Source organism: Nilaparvata lugens, chromosome 7 (genome assembly GCF_014356525.2).
Source record: "Nilaparvata lugens isolate BPH chromosome 7, ASM1435652v1, whole genome shotgun sequence".
Classification (NCBI taxonomy): Eukaryota; Metazoa; Arthropoda; class Insecta; order Hemiptera; family Delphacidae; genus Nilaparvata; species Nilaparvata lugens.
Genome location: NC_052510.1, coordinates 11135744 through 11156015, shown reverse-complemented (window position 1 = coordinate 11156015; position 20272 = coordinate 11135744). Strand labels below are relative to the sequence as shown.

The 20272-nt window shown below is 32.3% G+C and overlaps 1 protein-coding gene across 3 annotated transcripts in view; it reads right to left on the bottom strand.

Annotated features, from left to right (window-relative positions):
* LOC111051320 (mitochondrial glutamate carrier 1) overlaps positions 1-19855 on the bottom strand; it is a 65799-nt gene extending 45944 nt beyond the window's left edge. The window contains exons 1-6 of one of the 3 annotated variants that reach the window (XM_039433693.1): positions 19689-19855; positions 17720-17770; positions 9768-9902; positions 5990-6045; positions 4695-4788; positions 2993-3126 (exon numbers count right to left, since the gene is read on the bottom strand). In XM_039433693.1, the coding sequence (XP_039289627.1) occupies positions 2993-3126; positions 4695-4788; positions 5990-6045; positions 9768-9902; positions 17720-17770; positions 19689-19690 (472 nt within the window). In that variant the 5' untranslated portion in view covers positions 19691-19855. The remainder of the gene's footprint in view (positions 1-2992; positions 3127-4694; positions 4789-5989; positions 6046-9767; positions 9903-17719; positions 17771-19688) is intronic. The other 2 variants (XM_039433692.1, XM_022337811.2) reach the window with 2 other exon arrangements.
* Positions 19856-20272: the final 417 nt, after the last annotated feature.

Genomic DNA, 20272 nt, shown 5'->3' with positions numbered 1-20272 from the left:
CTACTTAAGCTATTATTTTTAAGATGACTGTGTGAGTGATCTGCCTCTCTCCGGTTACGGTCTCCCTCAGGGGAACAGTCTTATCACTTTTTGTGTAGTTGAGAAGTTGATATTGTGGTAATTATTCATATTGAATGAAAAAGACTAAGAAGTTGTCAAAAAACCACTGATTTATTGATAATTAGAAAGACCGATTTCGGTTATTACACCATTGTCAATCTCTGATAAACTAAAACTAAATACAAGAGCAGCAGAATTTATACTAGTAGGCGAGTACTGCTATTGGTCGAGGGCATGAACGCCTGCCATTGGCCTAGCTAGACAGTCTCCTCCCACTCAACGGTGTGACAAAATGGCGGCTTAAGCAACAGAATCGCCATGATAATAAAATTTACTTTCAGTACAAAATAAGAACCAAGAAAACAAGTGTGAAAGATAATAAAACAAATATGTAAATGGAGTAACTATTGACTAATGTATGCTTACAATTTTATGATAAAACTAAATTCGTAGTGTTGTATTGGTTGAAATTAATCTGGTCATTTAAACTATACTGGGAATTTTCCTTAATTACTCTTGTTATTTCTAAAGCCTCCAAAATATTCAAAGATCTGCCTTTGTTATTAACATGCAGAAACTCAACATTCTCCTTAACTGTGAACTTGTGATTATTTGTTATAAAATGTTCTGCAAAGTTAGATTCCCCATTTTGTTTATTCCAATCTCTGATGTGTTCTTTAATTCTACTTTTGAAACTTCTACCAGTCTGACCCACATAACAAGCATTACAATCATCACATTTAAGTTTGTACACCCCGCTTTTATCCCAAATATCAATTTTGTCTTTACTCCAGCTAAATAGACTATTTAAAATCGGTTTGGTCTTGAAAGCAACATAAAATCCATTCCTCTTCAATTCCCTACCTATCTTATCAGATATAAGGCCTAAATATGGGATTGTTATCCAAGTCTTCTCCTCACAGTTTGAGCCTACAAAGCTAGAATTGATTGAAATTTGTCTATTAATTTTACTCAATAATCTGTTCACGTCTAAGGACGATTTTGAGTCTAAGGAGCCGCCTCTAGAGGCATCTCCACTCTGAAGAGATGGTTAGATGTTAACTCCCTAAGCTTAAATATTAAAAAAACAAAATATATCGCCTTTTCAAGAAATATCTCTGGACATGAAGAGACAAATTGTACACTTAAATTGCATTTAAATTGTAATTTATTAGACGATGCTCCCTGTAGATGTCCTGAGATTGAAAGGACTAGTCAAATAAAATATTTGGATTTGATAATCGAGGAGGGATTCAAATGGAGAAGGCATATTGAATACCTATGCCATAAACTAAGGTTTGTCTCCTATAATTTTTATAAGTTGAGGTCGATTCTTGATTTATCAAAGTTGAGAATGCTTTATTTTGCAATTGTACAATCTCTATTAAATTATGGCTTGGCGGTTTGGGGAGGTACTTATGACACTCTTTTGTTACCACTATTCATTATACAGAAAATGATCATAAAAACCATATTAAATAAACCCATATTGTTCCCTTCAAAAATTGCATTCAGCGAATTGAGAGTCATGTCAATCCGTCAACTCTATGTGCTTAGCATATTTAAATATTTCAATAAACATAGAAGCTCATTTTCAAGAATCAATGTAACTCATAGAACAAGATACAATCTATATAGATATGCTACTTATGATTCGAATTTAACGGTTATTCGTAAGCAGCTGGTATACATCGCTCCAAAGATTGTAAACTGCATCCCGAACGAGCTCATCGGTGTACCTATTAAGTTTGTACCAATAAATATTAAAAACTGGATACTTCACAACTATTATTTCCATCTTAATATTTTATGAGTTCAAAATATTTTTCAGCTTTTAAAACTATTCATTATTGTCGGGATTAATTCACAATTAATAGCATTTATTTTAAATATACTTACCATTGTTTGAATAAAAAGATTTCATTTTAAATTATTAGCTTAAGATTTAGAAACAGTTAAGTCTCTACTCCCACTGGCGAACAAGTGTTTCACTTATGCCAGTAGTTCTTCACCTCCAGCCGTATTTTACAGATAGATGATATAGATATTAAGAATAATAATTATTGTTTTTTTTCTGATTGTCATATCTTTGTACTGTTTTTGTGTTTGGGTGAAATAAATTGAATTGAATTGAATTTCTCTAGGGTTAAACGTAGTGTTAGCATATTAGCCACCAATAATAGAATGTCCTGCCCTAAGGAGAATAGCAACTCCGCTAAGTAGATTTGTTATTTTTTAGTTCGTTTTTACAAGCATGTAAGCGTTACTATCATCCTAACCTGCTACAATACAATACAACCTATCACAAAGAGAAAAGTATCTGACTAATTTCTACCTATCTGAAAAATTATCTACTGTAAAAATGACAGCGCTACCTGCTTTGTCGTATGATAGACAAGGATAGCAACACCAATGTTAATCAAATACTGTCATTGTAACGTGGACATTACTATAGAGAGAATGGCAACGTCGCTGAGTAGGTTTGTCATTTTTTAGTTCGTTTTTTACAAGCATGTAAGCTCTAATATCACCCTACCCTGCTACAATACAACATAGCACAAAGAGAAAAAAGTATGTGACTAATTTCTACTTATCTGAAAAGTATCAACAGTGAGAAGGATAGCGCTATCTGCTTTGACGTATGATAGGCAAGGGTAGCAACACCAGATACACCGGAATCAACTATCTTTTATAGAAGAGAGTGGCAAGGTAGAGAATCGGCAACGCTATTTTTATCCTATCTCTCTCCACTGCCATTACAACGTGGACCTCACTATAGAGAGAATGGCAACGTCACTAAGTGGGTTTTACATTTTTTGTTGATGTTTTACAAGCATGTGAAACATTTCTATCATTCTACCCTGCTACAACACAGCACAGCACAAAGAGGAATGTAATCGACTAACTTGTAAGTATGTGAAAAAGTATGTACCTAATTTGGCTTGAGCAGCAACTCTGCCTGCATCCTGCATCTGGATCTTGAGAAGCTCCATGGGAGTGGTGACTATGATCTGGCACAGACCCGCACTGCCTCCGGCCGCCATTTCGCGCAGCAGCGGCAACTTGCTGCAACAAAATTAAATCAAGTTGAAATCAACCTTTTCAAATAACTCAGTGCGTTCAATAGATCTGTCAATAGTATTTAAATTGCAATTTTAAAACAAATCAGTTGCGTTCAAAACAAAAACAAATACGTTCAATAGATCTGTCAACCGTATTTGAATTGTATTTTCAAAACAAACCAGTGCGTTTAATAGATTTTTCAATTGTATTTTCAATTCATTTTCAGTGGCAATTTACTGCAACAAAATTACATCAATTTCAAATCAACATTTTGAAGAAAATTGAAACTTTCAATAGATCGGTTGATTGTATTTTCAGCAATAATATCGCATCAAGTTAGAATCAATATTTCAAAACAACTCGGAGTGCTCAATAGATCTGTCAATTGTATTTTTAATGCATTTTCTCCAGCAATTTACTGCAATAAAATTATATCAAGTTCAAATCAACATAATATTGAAACCAATTGGAGCGTTCAATAGATCTTTGAATTGTATTTTCAACTGTAATATGTTATTTACTTTGATTTCTATGTAATAAACTATTGAATTATGAAGTAGTTTTGTTATAATTGGACAAAAATTATGAAGTGTAAACATAACCTATTTTTGGACAATTTCTAACTTAATTTGGGGAAAAGAAAAGTTTTGGGCTTTAAACCCAAATTGTTGTCCTTTTCCCAATCATTCGAGAATGAAAGTGTATGTTTCAATGTATAAATAAATCATGTTGAATTCTATTAACTGTTTGAAAATACTGTATTGTTGAGGTCAATAGTACAGAGCATGGAAAGTGTTTGGATAGAGAAAATAATATAGGGTTATAATAAGGGGAGTCCGGTCCCACAAGATGTCAGATTACCAATCGATAACTGAATAATAAAATAAGAATATAATACTAGACAGAGAAGAAAGAAAATGCTGGATGAAGAAATAAAGAAGAATACTAGAGATGTTAAAAATCATTTTTCTGTAACTTTCTATTCTATCAACTGTTTTCATAATTTTCAAGGTGAATGGTACAGAACTTGGATAAAATTAGTAGGAATATTAGAGAAAAAAGAGTATATAATGCCGGAGAAAGAATGACAGAAGAATACTAGAGAAAGAAATAAGAAAACTAGAGAAAGAGAGAAGAATACTACAGCAAGTAAGAAAGAGGAATAGAAAAGAGAAGATTGATTGATAGAGTACTATTGTAGATTACAATATATACTGGCTTATACACTTATACAATAGCTTACAATACAGCGAAGTTTTAGATAAATTTACATAACATAAACTAAGAAAATAATTATTGAACTGTATAATGATATGAAAAAAAATCAATTTGGAATAAATATAGAAGATAATATTGTAATGCATCTACATAAATTGGCGGAGCTTTGGACATATCAATGTCCATTCTTTGGAAAGAATATTAAAAATATCCTTCCCAGTAGCAAGAAGAATAGACAAAGAAAAATAATATAAACCACGAATTTAGAAGACAATTATATTAAATAGAAAATATTATCTATTTATAAAAAGAAAATAATAATCTTACAAGTTTTGAAATGTTGAATATCTTACCCTGGTCCTGGCGAATACAGGTGTCTAAAGTAGTCATTGGCTGCTAATTTGATCGCCTTTTCAGGAGTTATGAGAAGAATGTTAACGGCAGACCCTAAAACATAACATCAAAACTTATTAGCACACAACTTTGAAAGCAGAAAAAAAGATTCAACTGTCTAGAAAAGCCCGAGTGGTAAAAGTGTGATAATTATCTACACAAAATTCAGGTAAAAAAGTTTCGACTGCATAAACGTTATAATTTTAAATGTTCTCATCGATATGTCTATTTTGCAATGATCATTATAAATTTTCCCGATAATTGAAATTAATATGAGTTTAAAAACATCATCAAAATGCATGCTTTTGAACAATAACTAATTTAAATTATTGTCAAATCAGTAATCAAACTTTAAGGCTGTGCAAAGGCTGAAAATAAACTTTTTACTGGTGATATTTTTCAAAGTTTTTTGATTTGTATATCATCAAGCTATCAAAATGAAAAATTTTTCTCAGGAAAACATTTTTTTCCGATCATTACTTTTTGAGATATGAACGCCTAAAATTTGAATTTTTGGGGCAGAACATTTCAAATTCCGTAAGAGATAAATCAATGAGATTTAGAGGATAAATTCTTCATGGTATTATTGATTGGATAAAACAAGATTTATAAAAAAATATCAATTGTTGAGAAAGTTATTCAATTCACAAAAAATGACCAAAAATAACTCGACCAAAAGTTATTTTTTGGTCATTTTTAGTAAATTCAATAACTTTCTCAAACATTATTTTTTTTTATAAATCTTGTTTTATTCAATCAATAATACCATGAAGAATTTATCCTTAAAATCTCATCAATTTATCTCTTACGGAATTTGAAATATTCTGCCCCAAAAATTTTAACTTTGGCGCTCATATCTCAAAAAGTAATGATCGGAAAAAAATGTTTTCCTGAGAAAACTTTTTCATTTTGATAGCTTGATGATATACAAATCGAGAAACTTTGAAAATATCACCAGTAGAAAGTTTATTTTTAGCCTTTGCACAGCCTTAACAATTAACAATAAGCAGAGTAGGCCTAACTCTTTTTACTCTGCTTCTCTATACTAGATTTGCAACTTGATTTTTACTTTCATATCTAAACTAACGCATTATTCATATCAAATTCATGCTCACAGATTACAGATGGAGGTCGGTTTTACCATTATCTTCATTTTAACATCGGCAACTATGATTCCTGTATTTATAATCTGTGGTTTATGTCTAGGGTCTAGATGATTGCCAAAAATATAAAAGTAGAATAGTTATTGTCTCACCTCTGTACATGCCCGAAAATCCTTCTGCTCTGTAGGTTTTTCTGAAGCAGTCCACCCTGCAATCATATATACATGTATAGTACAGTATTATAATACTATCATGAATTTATCCAATATTGATTTATTTATTCAATTTGAATCCAAATAAAGGCTCACAGACATCTCCATGGATATTCTTATTGGCTTCATTAAAATAAAATATACAGATGGTGGAACGGATGGAAAAATGATGCAAGGAAGAAATGCGTGAAAATCGTCATCAATAAATTGAAGTGGCAGAGGATGGATTAACATTTTTATACAGAGTTAATTAACCTGATATTTATCTGAAAATTTAAATAAAGAACTCAGTTAAATAGCCCTCGCAATTTCATAGCAATATATATATATATATATATATATATATATTATATATATATATATATATATATATAGCGTATGGCATTTTGACACATTTACCCCTCAAATATATATTATGCGCTCAATTATAATAATTGATTGTCATTAAATTAAAAAAGTCAAAATATAAAACTATGCAAATGGAGAGAGACAGTAGTTTTATTAACATAATTATCTCAAGATAAAACTAGACATATTATAATGCTAAGTCCAAATCAGCCAACCATTCAAGAGCTGCTGGTGCAGCATTCACAAAATCCTCAACGGCATGGGGATACAACCTGACAGGACAGACCTCAGTTATATGTTTCAAAGTTTGTTTTGGAGCTCCACAGTCACATTCAGGTGATGGAATGATCCCCCATTTATGCAGACTGTCCCCACATACACCATGCCCTGTTCGCATCCTGTTTAATCCCTTCCAAAGGTGACGGGGAAGGCTGAAACCTTCTGGCTCTTTATTTGGCTTGATAAGCCGTGCCAATTGGTCAGGTGCTTGCAAATTCCAAGCAGCATTCCACTCTGAGTCTATGTTGAAATTGGTTCTAACCAAATCCTTTGCAGATGTCAATGAAGGCCTTCTAGATCTGAGGCGACCTATTTCTAGGTCGGGAAGGTCTTCATGAATTGGCAGCATTGGGTTATCGGAAATCTTTTTGAACTCCTTTAACAGGGCATTTTTCCTCCGTAAGGGAGGTGGAGCAATATTGCTCAGTATTGGTAGCCAATTTACAGGAGTTGACTTGATACACCCAGTAATCATTCTCATAGCCATGTTGAGCTGCGCATCAATTTTCTTAGTGTATGGGCTATTGATCCACACAGGTGCACAGTATTCTGCTACAGAATAAACAAGAGACAGAGTGGAGCACTGCAGGGTATGGGCTGAGGCACCCCAAGTAGAGCCACACAATTTTTGAATTATGTTATTGCGGGTTTGAATTTTCTTTGAGGTGGTCTCCAGGTGTTTTTTGAAAGACAGTGTTCTATCCAGTGTAATACCTAGATATTTGGGGAAATTTTGATGCTGGAGAAGTACATTATTGAAATGAACCTGGAGTTTCCTATTTGCCATTTTATTATTTAGGTGGAATGAGCTGACTTCTGTTTTCTTCAGGTTTGGAATAAGCCTCCATTTATGGAAGTATTCCCCCATCTTCTTCAGGTCTTCAGAGAGCACTTCCTCAGTTTTTTCAAAATTTTTATTCTGAGCTGCAAGGGCCATATCATCAGCATATATGAACTTTTTAGAACATGTGATAGGCAAGTCTGTTGTGTATAAATTGAAAAGACTTGGAGCAAGGACTGAACCCTGTGGAAGACCATTATTAAGTTTTTTCTGTTTACTGATCTTATTGCCCAGAATAACTTCAAATTTCCTATCAGAAAGCATATTACCAATGAGCCTTATAATAGTTTGACATTGGATGACCTGTATCAGTTTGTATAAGAGTCCCTGTTTCCAAACTGTGTCATATGCAGCAGTCAAATCCACAAATGCCACAGAAGTTTTCAAACACTTTTGAAACCCAGCTTCAATATGACTGGTCAGGCCTAGAACCTGGTCACCACAGCTTCTACTTGTTCTAAAGCCTGCTTGTTCCACAGGGATAGCTTCTGAGACTATTGGTCCAATTCTATTCAAAATTAGTCTTTCAAGCAGCTTATAGCAACAGCTCAACAGTGCTATAGGACGGTAGCTTTCAGCCTGATCCTCAGGTTTATTTGGCTTGAGGATTGCAATTATTTTTGTTCTCTTGAAAGCCTTTGGTAAGTGACCTGTTTGTAAAATATCAGAGAAAAATCTAGTCAACCTAGCATAGCAATATAGAATCACTATAATAGTAGATAATATAGAACAAATAATATTAACAATTGATGTGTATGGGTGAACTTGGCCTAGCTGATAGAGTATGATAAAAGAGCAATGATAAAGTCCATTTTCATTATTAATCATTGGAGCATCCGTGAATATAAAAGGTGTATAATTATTTTCATCAAAATCTAGATCAATAGATACTTCTCTGACTCTGAATCAACTGATGGATTGTTTTAAATTTTGTCCATCTTAAAATGAGAAATATAATTGAAAAAAAATCCTAATGAAAATTTAATCTGCTTCAAAATTGGAAAGAAGTTGAGAAATCAGTATTTGTTTCAAATCAAGTTTCATCTAAAATTCCTTCAATAAATCACCACGGTTATTTTATGTACCGAGAAGTTTTCAATTGTGTAAAATAAAACCATTTCTTATTACAGTTTCAAAAATTGTTACATCAGCTTGTACCGTCCTTGAGGACTTTCAGCATCTCACTTAATACATTATTACTAGATAGCCTATCAAATCGTTAAATTTAACAGCTCTACAGAGATTGAAAGAAGATATTGATATCAAAATGTAATAAATCATGCATAATTTCCAAAATTCCAACACTTGATTGCGATATTATCACATACCACGTAGTAGTAGTAATAGCTGTGAATCGATAAAGCTGTGATTTCTCATCTCTTGTATATTGATACTACGGAATATACTGGGAAGGGAGTTCCAACAGTCATGTTCAATAATTGATTGCAAATAATATTTACAAAATGAAGTATATCAAGTATTAATATCTAGATATACACAAATATCCGTGTCCCGTTCCAGCTAGTGCCGGGTCTGGGTATGAACAATGCCCCTCCTTCCTCGGTCTTCCCACCATCGCTCTTCCTCAACCTGTGGCCATCTGCATCCTCTCTCCTCCACTTAGTTGACCACTGTGTCTTTCCATCGTCGTCGCGGTCGTCCTCTTGGTCTCCTTCCTTCAATCCTCATCTCTTCCATTCTCTATGTCAGCCGATCCTCTCCCATTCTCTTCACGTCTCCAAACCAGCATAGTCTCATACTTTCTATCTTTCCCCTTATGCTTTCCATGTTCAGTTCACTTCTTATCTCCTCATTCCTAACTCTGTCTCAACGTGTCTCTCTCTTTATTGCCCTGAGGAACCTAATTTCTCCTGCTTGTATTCTACTCCATTCTCTCTCTGTCATCGTCCATGTCTCAGCACCATACAACATGATAGGTGCATAATATATCTTCTTATACATACATCATCTAGATATGATGTTTAATATTTCACAGAAAATGTTTCAACCATCATTGACTGATATTCATCAATACAAATCCAACACTCAGTATCAATAAAACATCAATATTATTTATATTTACGAATCTTTTGAATGTAGAGATTTTTAATAATCCAACAATCACAACGTTTAATGAAAATTGGAAAATTGAGATTTCAATACATTTGAATTCAAGGATCTTCAATTATAGGTCTACCTTAATAAATACCAATTGAGTATTTTAGAATGTATAGTCAAAGAAGTACTTACATTGAGGTATACATGCGTTCCCCATTTGGAGACACTGTCTGATTTTGTAGACGTGTTTTGACTAGATCCAGGGGGAACACACATGTTACTCCTATTATGCCAGCTATTCCACCATTCACAATCTTTGGTAATAATCTGAAATAGAAAGAAATATTTAATAACATGGTGAGTCGTTATTCTATTATATAGTGCACAGATTATATCTATAAAATGTATAGTCCTACAAAATTCACAGGGGAATACTGGATGAAAAGGACAATTTGAAACTACAAACTACAGTTTTGAATGAACATAACTTTTATACTGTTCATTTAAAATTGGGGATCAAGTCTTTACCTTGAATTGCAATTGCAATTTATTATTTAATTTCAATTCTTTTAATTTTATTTTATAGTGTTTTCTCTGCACAATACTTGTTAATTTTTGATGATTCTACTGTTCTAAAGTTTCTACTGTAATTATTAGTTAAATTTGCACCTAAATTTCTTCATTGCTTCGAAATATTATGTTCCTCTTTTACTGTTTTGAAACTCTCACCAGCGGGCAGACTTTCTTTTTGCTAGTGATGCCTAGACTTTATAGGTATATTATTATGTATGAATAATTAATTATGTTTATTTATTTATATTTTTAATTATATGTCATATTATAAAGAGCTTGTAATATGAATTGAATATTCTAAGTTGGCAATAAATCCATTTCAGGTGTTAGCCTGTTGAATCTTCATGTTGTGCACTTTGAAGTGATTAGATTTCAAGTAATGCTGTTTTTTCTACAAAATCAATTATATTACTAAGACTAACAAGAATTATGAAAAATTGTAGAATTATCAAAATGACATTCTAATTTTATCTTAGACTCTTTTAGTTTGAGATGACCTTTGGTAATAGTAAAAAGTATGCTATCAGAGTGTAATATAGTAAGTACTGCTATCAAACTATAATACTCCAATGTCTCAAGATTGACTCTTGTAGTTGAGAGATAAAACTCGGAAAAAAAACAATTTTATGCTCAATTGAAACAGATTACTAGACGTTTAATGACTAACAATCCAATTATTACGGATTTACAAAGTTGTAGTAGCGTTGAATTATCAAAAAAAACGGATTAAAAACTGCTATCTGCCACTGAGGAGGAAAACTTCTATCTTTTCAAGAGGCATGCTTTTCAATTAGGCCTACGAGAGGTCAACCAGTTGACAAAAAGCTGTTGATAAGATTGAAACAAGCATTATTTTCAGAGATGGAAAAAGCATGTATTCAAATTATTAATAATTTATAGTGAGGTCCACGTTATTATGGCAGTGTTTTTTTAGCAATGGTATTTCTATCCTTGTCTATCATTCAACAAAACGGATAGCGCCATCTCTTTCTCGCTTTGCTCTGTTGCCAGATCGTCTTTTAACAATGTAGAATTGATAATTAATTAACAAAATATTTTATCCTAAATTATAAAAATTAATTATAAAATTATTGAGAAATATAATTTCTTGCTTAATAAAATATGATTGATCATTTTAAACGAGAATGAACAGTAAATATTACATCAATAAACCTGTATCAGCTACCGTCTATAGAAGGCATTGACAAGACAGAGTATCGGCAACAAGACAGAGTATCAGCTACCGTCTATAAAAGGCATTGACAAGACAGAGTATCGGCAACATTTTTCTACTATCTTTCTCAACTGCCATTATGACGTGGACCTCACTGTAGATGACTATTAATTTCATTGGAACAGTTAGACTATTTCAATATGGTAGGAGAACAATTTAATACACGAGTCTATAAGCCTATGTAATTAATAGAATTTTCTACCAAAAATTCTCGCCCATTTTTCTTGAGAGTGTAACCATGTAGTTCTTTTCAAGCTGTATTTAATACCAATCAATGACTAAAATGTAGGTTGAAGCATTACATTTTTACAGTATTTTTCATTCAACCTAGCAACACAACTAATTCATGTTAACTATTCTCATTCATTGAACTTGGAGTTTGCTAGTGATGTTGTACAAGACAGCTAGACGTCTACTATCTGGGTGAACGATCTCCACATGATGAAAGGAGGCAATATAAAATAGAAGAGGAAAAACGAGAAGGAGGAGATGAGGGAGAAAAGTGAAGAGAATGAGTAAAGTCATCGTCACATGAGGCTATAAAATGTTGTAACAAAAATAAAAGTGACGGTTCGAAGGTCGGTTGTATCTACTTTGAAATTTTGGCAGGTTGGTGAGAAGAAGGAGGAACAAGCCAAAAAGATCGACTAAGAGAAGCGAGAAGAAGATAATGAGAAGGAAAGGAGTGATTGACTTTGAATGAACAGATTAAACAACACCTATTGAAAACAAGTGTTGCTTGTTGTTTATTTACGTGTGCTGAAGAACAAAATATCTGAAGCAGATAGGGAACCAGACATTAATAATACTATAAAAAACACAGTTATGTTATAATTCGATACTGAATATTCGAATTGCCAGAATCACAAATAATATTTTACTCAATTCTATAGCATAGTACAGGAAATGCACTAACTCTATACCATAGTACACAAAATATGTTAGTTTTAGAACAGGGTTATTCTGGTGGCAGTGTTAAAAATGGCAAGAATGGTAATACTGTATTCAGTTTTCACCTTCTTGCAACATCTCCAATAAAAAGTGAGAGTGATTTGAAAATATTTGACGTGAACGACTCGATTAGAGGCTAAAAATATCGGCGCATTTTAAAGCACCAGGTGGTTCTTCCCTACGTTGCGCTTAAATATATTTTGCAAGTCATTCGGAAGGCAAGTAAATATAGAAGTCCTATAGGAAGATAGAAAGAATATAGGAATACAAGAAGAAATATAGCAGTATATGAAAACAATAGAGGAATACAGGGAGATAAATAGCAGAATATAAAAAAAATTAGGAATACAAGAAGAAATACAGCAGTTTGGAAGGCAAGTATACTTGTTCTGTCTAACCGATTACTTCTACACTCATCAAAGTAAGAATTTCATCAAAAATTAATCAACTTCCTTAGAAAAGTAAACATATTCATCAAAAAAATTTCAAAATCAGACAGGTTGAAACCAAAAATCAACTGGGCTAATGTATGTAAATGCAACTGTGTCGTAATTGGTCAAGAGCATGAGTTGCAACCAAGAAAGATATAAATTTTAACAACCGTTACAACCACAGATTATCAAGTTAGTATCACACACAATTATTGCGTAGTTAGTATGACAATTGTCAATTTTATTTTGTAATCAAATCAAATAGTTTATACCACAAAAAAATACATGGTACAAATAATATTTTTAAATAACAATGACATGTATTCATAATGAATAAATAAACGCAGTACATCCTCGTAAGGCCAACCTTCTACTCAGTTAATTTATGCAGAGAGTTTGCTTGGCTAGTAGAGTGAAGTTTTATGTTAGAACATCAATACATGGTGGAGGATTCCACCCTAGAATGCCGAATAGTCACGCAAGAGCTACGTGAATAGAATTCCAGGGTCAATTTCGGTGGTCGTGTTAAAACACAGGACTCGACTGGCGCTGCTGTGAAAATATTCGCCACTTTTCTTTAATAGAAGATAGGAAATTGAGATTAGTGAACCAATCCCTTAAGTCAAAAGTAGGATGAGTTTAAATGAATATGGGTTTGAAATCATTCAGCAATATAATATTGATGTATTTATAAAAGAGAATTATAGTACCCTTTTTTAAAAATAATAGATTAAGAATATAATATTTATATTTATATTAGTGAATTTTATTATTTTCAAAAAGTGTAGGCCTACTATAGCCTAATTCTATTTTATAAATAAAAGTAAGTAGCCCTGATTTCATACATTTTAAGAAGATATATTCAAGATTTCTTTATTGCAGAAAACATTTATACAAATGCATAGCATCGTTATAGATTAAACATGGTAAATAAAAGTATTTACATTCAAAGAAATAATAATACAAACACCAAACAAAATACCCTCAAATTAGAAACTCCTCTTTTCTATATGGACATATTTCTATTAACATATTTTTTATGGCTCTTAAAATGACCCATTTCTAGCTCTTTTAAATGTGCAGGAAGCTTATTATAAGCTCTTATACCGAACTCCTTAAAACAGTTCAATGTATTTGCATAATTGCACTGGTTCACTCTAAGCGATTCAGAATTTCTAGTGTATGATATTACTATTGATGTATGATATTACTGCGTATCATACTGAATTAAAAACAAAAAAATCATTTTTTCAAATTACACTTTTCAATGGAGTTAATAAATGATAGAGTACACTCAAATGCTAGAGGATTAAGTAGTAAATCACATGACAATAAAAGAGAATTAATTATTCTTTAATGCACAGGAAGTGAATAATTTAGTCTGTGAAGAATTAAAGATGATATTGGATAGAATGCAATATATGTAAAAAAATAATAAGAGATTCATTACAACCACTAATTTTTATTCTAATAACAAAGAACTAGCTTCGGTTGTTACAACATTGATTAATTATACGATTTATCAACCACGATCATTTATTGGCATTTTTCATGAATATGATAGTTTTAATGATAGTGACAATTTATTTTATGACTTGAAAACTTTACTTTAAAATACCTTATACAATATAGAAAAAATACAATTATTAAGGAGAAATAACTCATGGGTTAGTCGACAGAATCAAAAATATATGTCAATTGGATTTTGGATAGAAATGTCAAAAACAATGCTTGAGAATAATTATTGACATTTAACTGATTTATGTGCCACTTCGTGATTAGATAAAACACTAACTTTTCTACGTATTTTTTTTCTCTTTCTCGGTAGTTGGGAAGGTGATAGGATAGTTAGGTGTATTTCCATATTGATTGGTAATTGAGTTTGTGACACATTCAAACAAATCTTACGTCTTGTTCAAAGATAATTTAGAAGTGTTTGAAAAGAAACTAATTCTGCATATATTTATATTGATAGAATTTATAAATAGGGATGAATAAGTACAGTATATTGAAGAGGGGAGGAGTGTGTTAGTTCTGTACTAGAACTATAGTGAGGTCCACGTTATAATGACAGTAGAGAAAGATAGGAGAAAAACGTTGCCGATCCTCTGTCTTTTCAATGCCTTCTGAAGACGGTAGCTGATACCGGTTTATTAATGTTATATTAACTGTTCATTCTCGTTTAAAATAATCGATCATATTTTATTGAGCAAGAAATTATATTTTTCAATAATTTCATAATGAATTTTCATGATTAAGATGAAATATTTTGTTAATTAATTTATTAATTCTACATCGTTAAAAGAAGATCTGGCAACAGAGCAAAGCGAGAAAGAGATAGCGCTATCCGCTTTGTTGAATGATAGACAAGGATAGCAATCCAATCAAACACTGTCATTATAATGTGGACCTCACCATAGTAAATCAGAAAACATTCCTAATTGAAATAGTCCATTTTTCACGTTTGCTTCTCAATTATTGTGTCATTTTGTTGTTTTTGTGACGTTCTCGTCTGTCACTAGTAGTGAATGTCCCTGTCTTCGCGGTTCGCTATAATAAATCATTCAGTAGTTTGTTGCCTGTTGCCTCTCAAGCCGTTTTCTCGAGAATGGCCAAGATTGTTTTAGCAACTATTTATAGGAGATTCCATCGTGAGCTACTCGTACCAAATCACAAATTCGGCTATTCAACCTACATTTCAATTTTTATGAGCCTCTTAGAGTTTATCATCGCTATAACTCGGTGTTATTACAGTACGTGATTGAAAATAGTAACATTCTAAATCTGCAAGAGAATAACGAAGTGTGTTCTACATAAAACAACATTGGAATGAAGAATATGAAGAATACTACAGAATTCCTATGCATTCAATTTATTGAATAAATTAGAACCATTACATCAATTTGAGCCTGCATCAATGAAATAGGTAGTGAAAAGTAGTGGAGTGCAATAAAAAATTTATTGATACAAGAGAACAAAAATCTATAAATTCAGTGAAAAGTAGTGAAATACCTTGAATTAATTGAATGAAATTCCATAAACCTAGTACAAGCTGCAATCAATAATTTTTAAAGGTTCATAGATTCATTCTATCATGAATTTTAAATTTAAACTGTTTTTACACCAAAAATAGTTTTACCACTATTGTCTCCATTAGAATAGTATTGTCTTTCATTCCAAGTCATCCATACTACTTATTATGAACTATGAATATTGTTAAGACTAAATAAACATCAGAACAGCATTCATTGCACTTTTCAAGTCTCTATTCTCTTTAATTATACTAGCAGTATTCCAATAAACTCTATATCCAGTTATTCTTTATTATATTTTTCAGTGCATGTGACTATGAGGCCAGTGTAAAGTTGCTGAAATAATAATACAGTAATGATGATGATGAAAAATATATTCAAAGATGTAAGGTTTTAGGTGAGTTCCAAACTATCAGAAAGCTATTTCTTATCTTATTACTGAATTTAAGTGATTCTGCCTGAAGTGGTCACCCATTCACAAAAGTATTGAGTGTTCTCAACGTATCTTATTTGGGTGTTTAGTTTCTTTTAATAATTTAGAAGTATTAAAGTATCATACATCACCATCAAAATAATATTAGTGGTGATAAAAGGCATTCTCAAGAGTTTGAATATGAGTAGAATTATTACTCTTATTTAAATTGTTTGAATGATTAGGAACAAGACATAATATTTGAGTATTCACTTCATCCAAGATAAGAGATTGTCGTCGAATTAGTATATCAGACATTAGCTGTAATAAGGTGGCAAAGAATAGTTTGTTGTCTTATCAAAATTTCTACAAAAAAATTGACCTTTGTTTTTGTATAATGAGAAAGAAAAGACAGTCGAAAGATTGATTATATTTTTAGAAATTATTATTTTGGGAGTTTAAGACTAGGCTACTTAGATTTTTAGGGCGAAACCCGATAAAACCTTTTTTGATTGGAGAATCTACTCAATTATTGGTTATTATTGCTAATTGATAGAAAAAATATTTTGATATTTTTTTCCGGAAAATTATAATTTTAATAGGGAGCAGATTTTAGAAGTATAACTTACAAATGTTTTGCCTTTCTTTACAAAAAACAAATAAATTTGTAAATGAAGGCTGAAGATATAAGCTATTAATATGCATTTTTTCTAATTTAATGCATTTGCTTATTTCAAGTGATTTGTATCTTCCAAGTGCAATGTATCATTTCTAACTTCTAACTAAACTAAATATTGAAACTCACTGCTAGTATTTGTGTTATAACATTTGAATGGCTATGAATATCTAGCCTAATTAATTGATTTATTGATAATGGGAATTTGTCTTTGGATTACCTAGAATGAATTTGATCTGTGATTGGAGATGTCTTGGAGGAATTCATACATTCACTGTGTTAGATTTACAATAGAGAAAGTCAATTGATTGTTTATGGTCCCTAATGATTTAATTTCAATCAAGATTCATTTGGTCCATGAATTATTTCAAGTATTTTTTTATTCATTTAGTTGAAAGATTTTAAAGACTGCTGACACTCTTTGCAGCAGACAATCCTTTTGCTTTGCTAGGGTACCGTAAGTTTATTATAAGAAAATATAATTTATTTCATGTATATGTTTAAAATAAGTATTAAAATGGTGTTTTTGTTTTGAAACTTGTATTTTTTTATGGCAAAGGAAAAATTTGAAAAGTATCTGAAAGTATTTTGGAAACAGCTTGTTGATTCCAACTCCAGATAAGAATGAATGGATATTTTCTTTAAGATTCTACTTTACATGCGGCGGAATTCCTATTTCAGTTCCTATATAGCTGCATTATTCAACTATATATAGCATATAGTAAGTCAACTTTAACCTACTTTTAGTAACTAACAAAAATAGAAAATTGGGTTGTGTTATGATAATTTATTAAAAAAAAGAAAGAAATTTATACTTTGGTGCGTTAGTACTCACGAGAACTGTTTAACAGGTGGTGCGGGTTGATTGCTAGAAGATGATGTAGACCTGAAAAATTACAGATTAGCCTATATTATAATCTTTGATTATAAATACAATTATATACTATAGAGTGTAGGCAATTTATATTGTAACTCAATCTTGATAAATCTAAAAATTTCCCACTCCCTCCATCTATTTATTTATTTAGCGTATGGCAGTATACACAACACATTTATGATCACAAAATTCGAAAAAAAGAAAACAATAGAAAATTCATATATAAAACGAATGAAAATATCTTAGTCACTTTTGACCTGGAAATTAGAGGCATGCTTCCAGGATATTTAAGTAGGCTATTGATGCTGGTTTAGCCACCAGGAAATCTTCATGTGCACCCGTGTATGCTGATCTGGGACACTCCTCCACTATGTGTCTCACAGTCTGGACTGCTCCACACTCACAGAAAGGGGAGTCAGCCTTCCCCCACTTATGCATCAGATAGGCACATCTAACATGATGAGTTCGTACCCTATTCAATGCCGACCATGTTTTACGAGGCAAATCGAAGCCTGGTGGCCTTTTGGCTACAAATGGGATGTCAATGTTCTGCTTTGCTGACCACGCTTGTTGCCAGGCCTCAGTTAAACGGAAATCTGAATCTAAGGCTGTAATTGCCGTCCTAACCGGTGGCTTACGAGATTGCAGACGGCTCTGATTGGCATCTTGTATATCCTCATGTATTGGCAGGCTTCGATTTTCCTGTATCTTCTTGTACTCTCTAGTGAGGGCATTCATGCGTCGAAGATTTGGGGGTGGGATGTGACTCAACACCGGGAGCCATTCCACAGGGGTAGATTTCAGAACACCACCTATCATTCTCATTGAGTTATTTAGCTGAACATCAACCCTATGAACATGAGAGCTATTCATCCAGACTGGAGCACAGTACTCAGCAGCTGAAAAGACAAGGCTTAGGGCTGTAGAGCGTAATGTAGATGCTGAAGCTCCCCATGATGTTCCGCAAAGTTTTTGCATAATATTGTTTCGGGTTTTTAGTTTTTCTGCTGTCTTTGTTAGGTGCTCTTTGAATGAAAGTGTCCTATCAAGTATCACGCCCAAATATTTTGGAGCCTTATTGTGTTTAAGGCTTCTATTCTCGAATTGAATTCTTAGCTCTCTGTTAGCTTCTCTATTGTTCAGGTGGAAGCATGCAACTTCTGTTTTGCTGGCATTTGGTTGGAGACGCCATCTTCGAAAGTACCTACCCATCTATGATAGGCAGGTACTGTTAATATACAAATGTTGCAAATCCGAATCGGGACAATGGTCTTTTAAAGAACTGCTGACCACAGAGAATAGAACTCAATTCGTATTTTGTTTCCTCTGCTGAATACTACAAACAACAGAATTAAGTGCATTGACCCGATAAATTTGATGATCAAGTCTAGCTCAAGTTTTGCTGATGTTTAACATTGTAATTTAAAAAATAAATAGCTTACTGTAATCAAAAATAATCAAATTCCGGTAATTGATGATCTAGAAACATAACAAATTGATATAATCTTTCTACAGATGACACCAAAGTGTCATCCTATTATATTGTAATTAAGCATTTCTCTGTCAAGAATAAGTATTTAAAAACACTTAAGAATGGGTATCTGTCTGTAGTTTGAATAATATGAGACAAAAATCGCGGTAAATCATTGATTCAGCCACTGTGGTTTTTAAATGTTGCCCACCAAGACATAACCTAATATTAGTTTAACACAGCAGGTAGTTGATACGAGAAAAATAAAAATGACTTTTGAGGACTTTCATTCAAGTACTAATAAGGTTATAACTATATTATATTTCATGTTACGGTAATTATTTTTTCTTAGAATAAATGCAGAATTCACTGTACCGTATCAAATAGTTTTGGCTAAATTATAAATTCATTAACACAATAAATTTTAATAGAACAAGATTGTTCTTAACTACTTACATTTATCTGTTTATAAATGTTTTGTTTGGCAGTAATCCACAAATAATTCTTTTCAAGAATTACGTTAAACGCACAAGTTTTATAAATTAAACTACACCCAGCACCGACAAAAACAGACTGTCATAAAAAAGCAGACTGTCACAAATTCCAAGCGAACAATCAGCTGTGCACTGTGCAATGTAGAGAACGAGAAGAAATGTAATAGAGTTGCCATATATCAAAGTTTTACCCTTCAAAACAATAATAATATACTTGTCAAGTTGTCAAGATGTATAAATCAGAAATCTTGTACTTCTCAATAAAAATAAATAAGGATAAAATATCCTTTAAAGATAAAATTTGTGTAAAAATCTCATTTTCTCCTGGTAATCACAAAGAAGGTTACATTCAAAGAACTGACTGAATGGAACGGGAAAAAACGTTACTAGCACATGCGCAATACGGTGCTGTCTGAGACCAAGAGTGGTTCTCAGTACCATCTAGTTACCGCTAGATGTCGTGACTATGGAAAATAATTTTCACTGTGACAAAATCAATGAACTAAATTTTCCAAGAAGTGAGCCAGTGAAAACTGAAAATCCCCC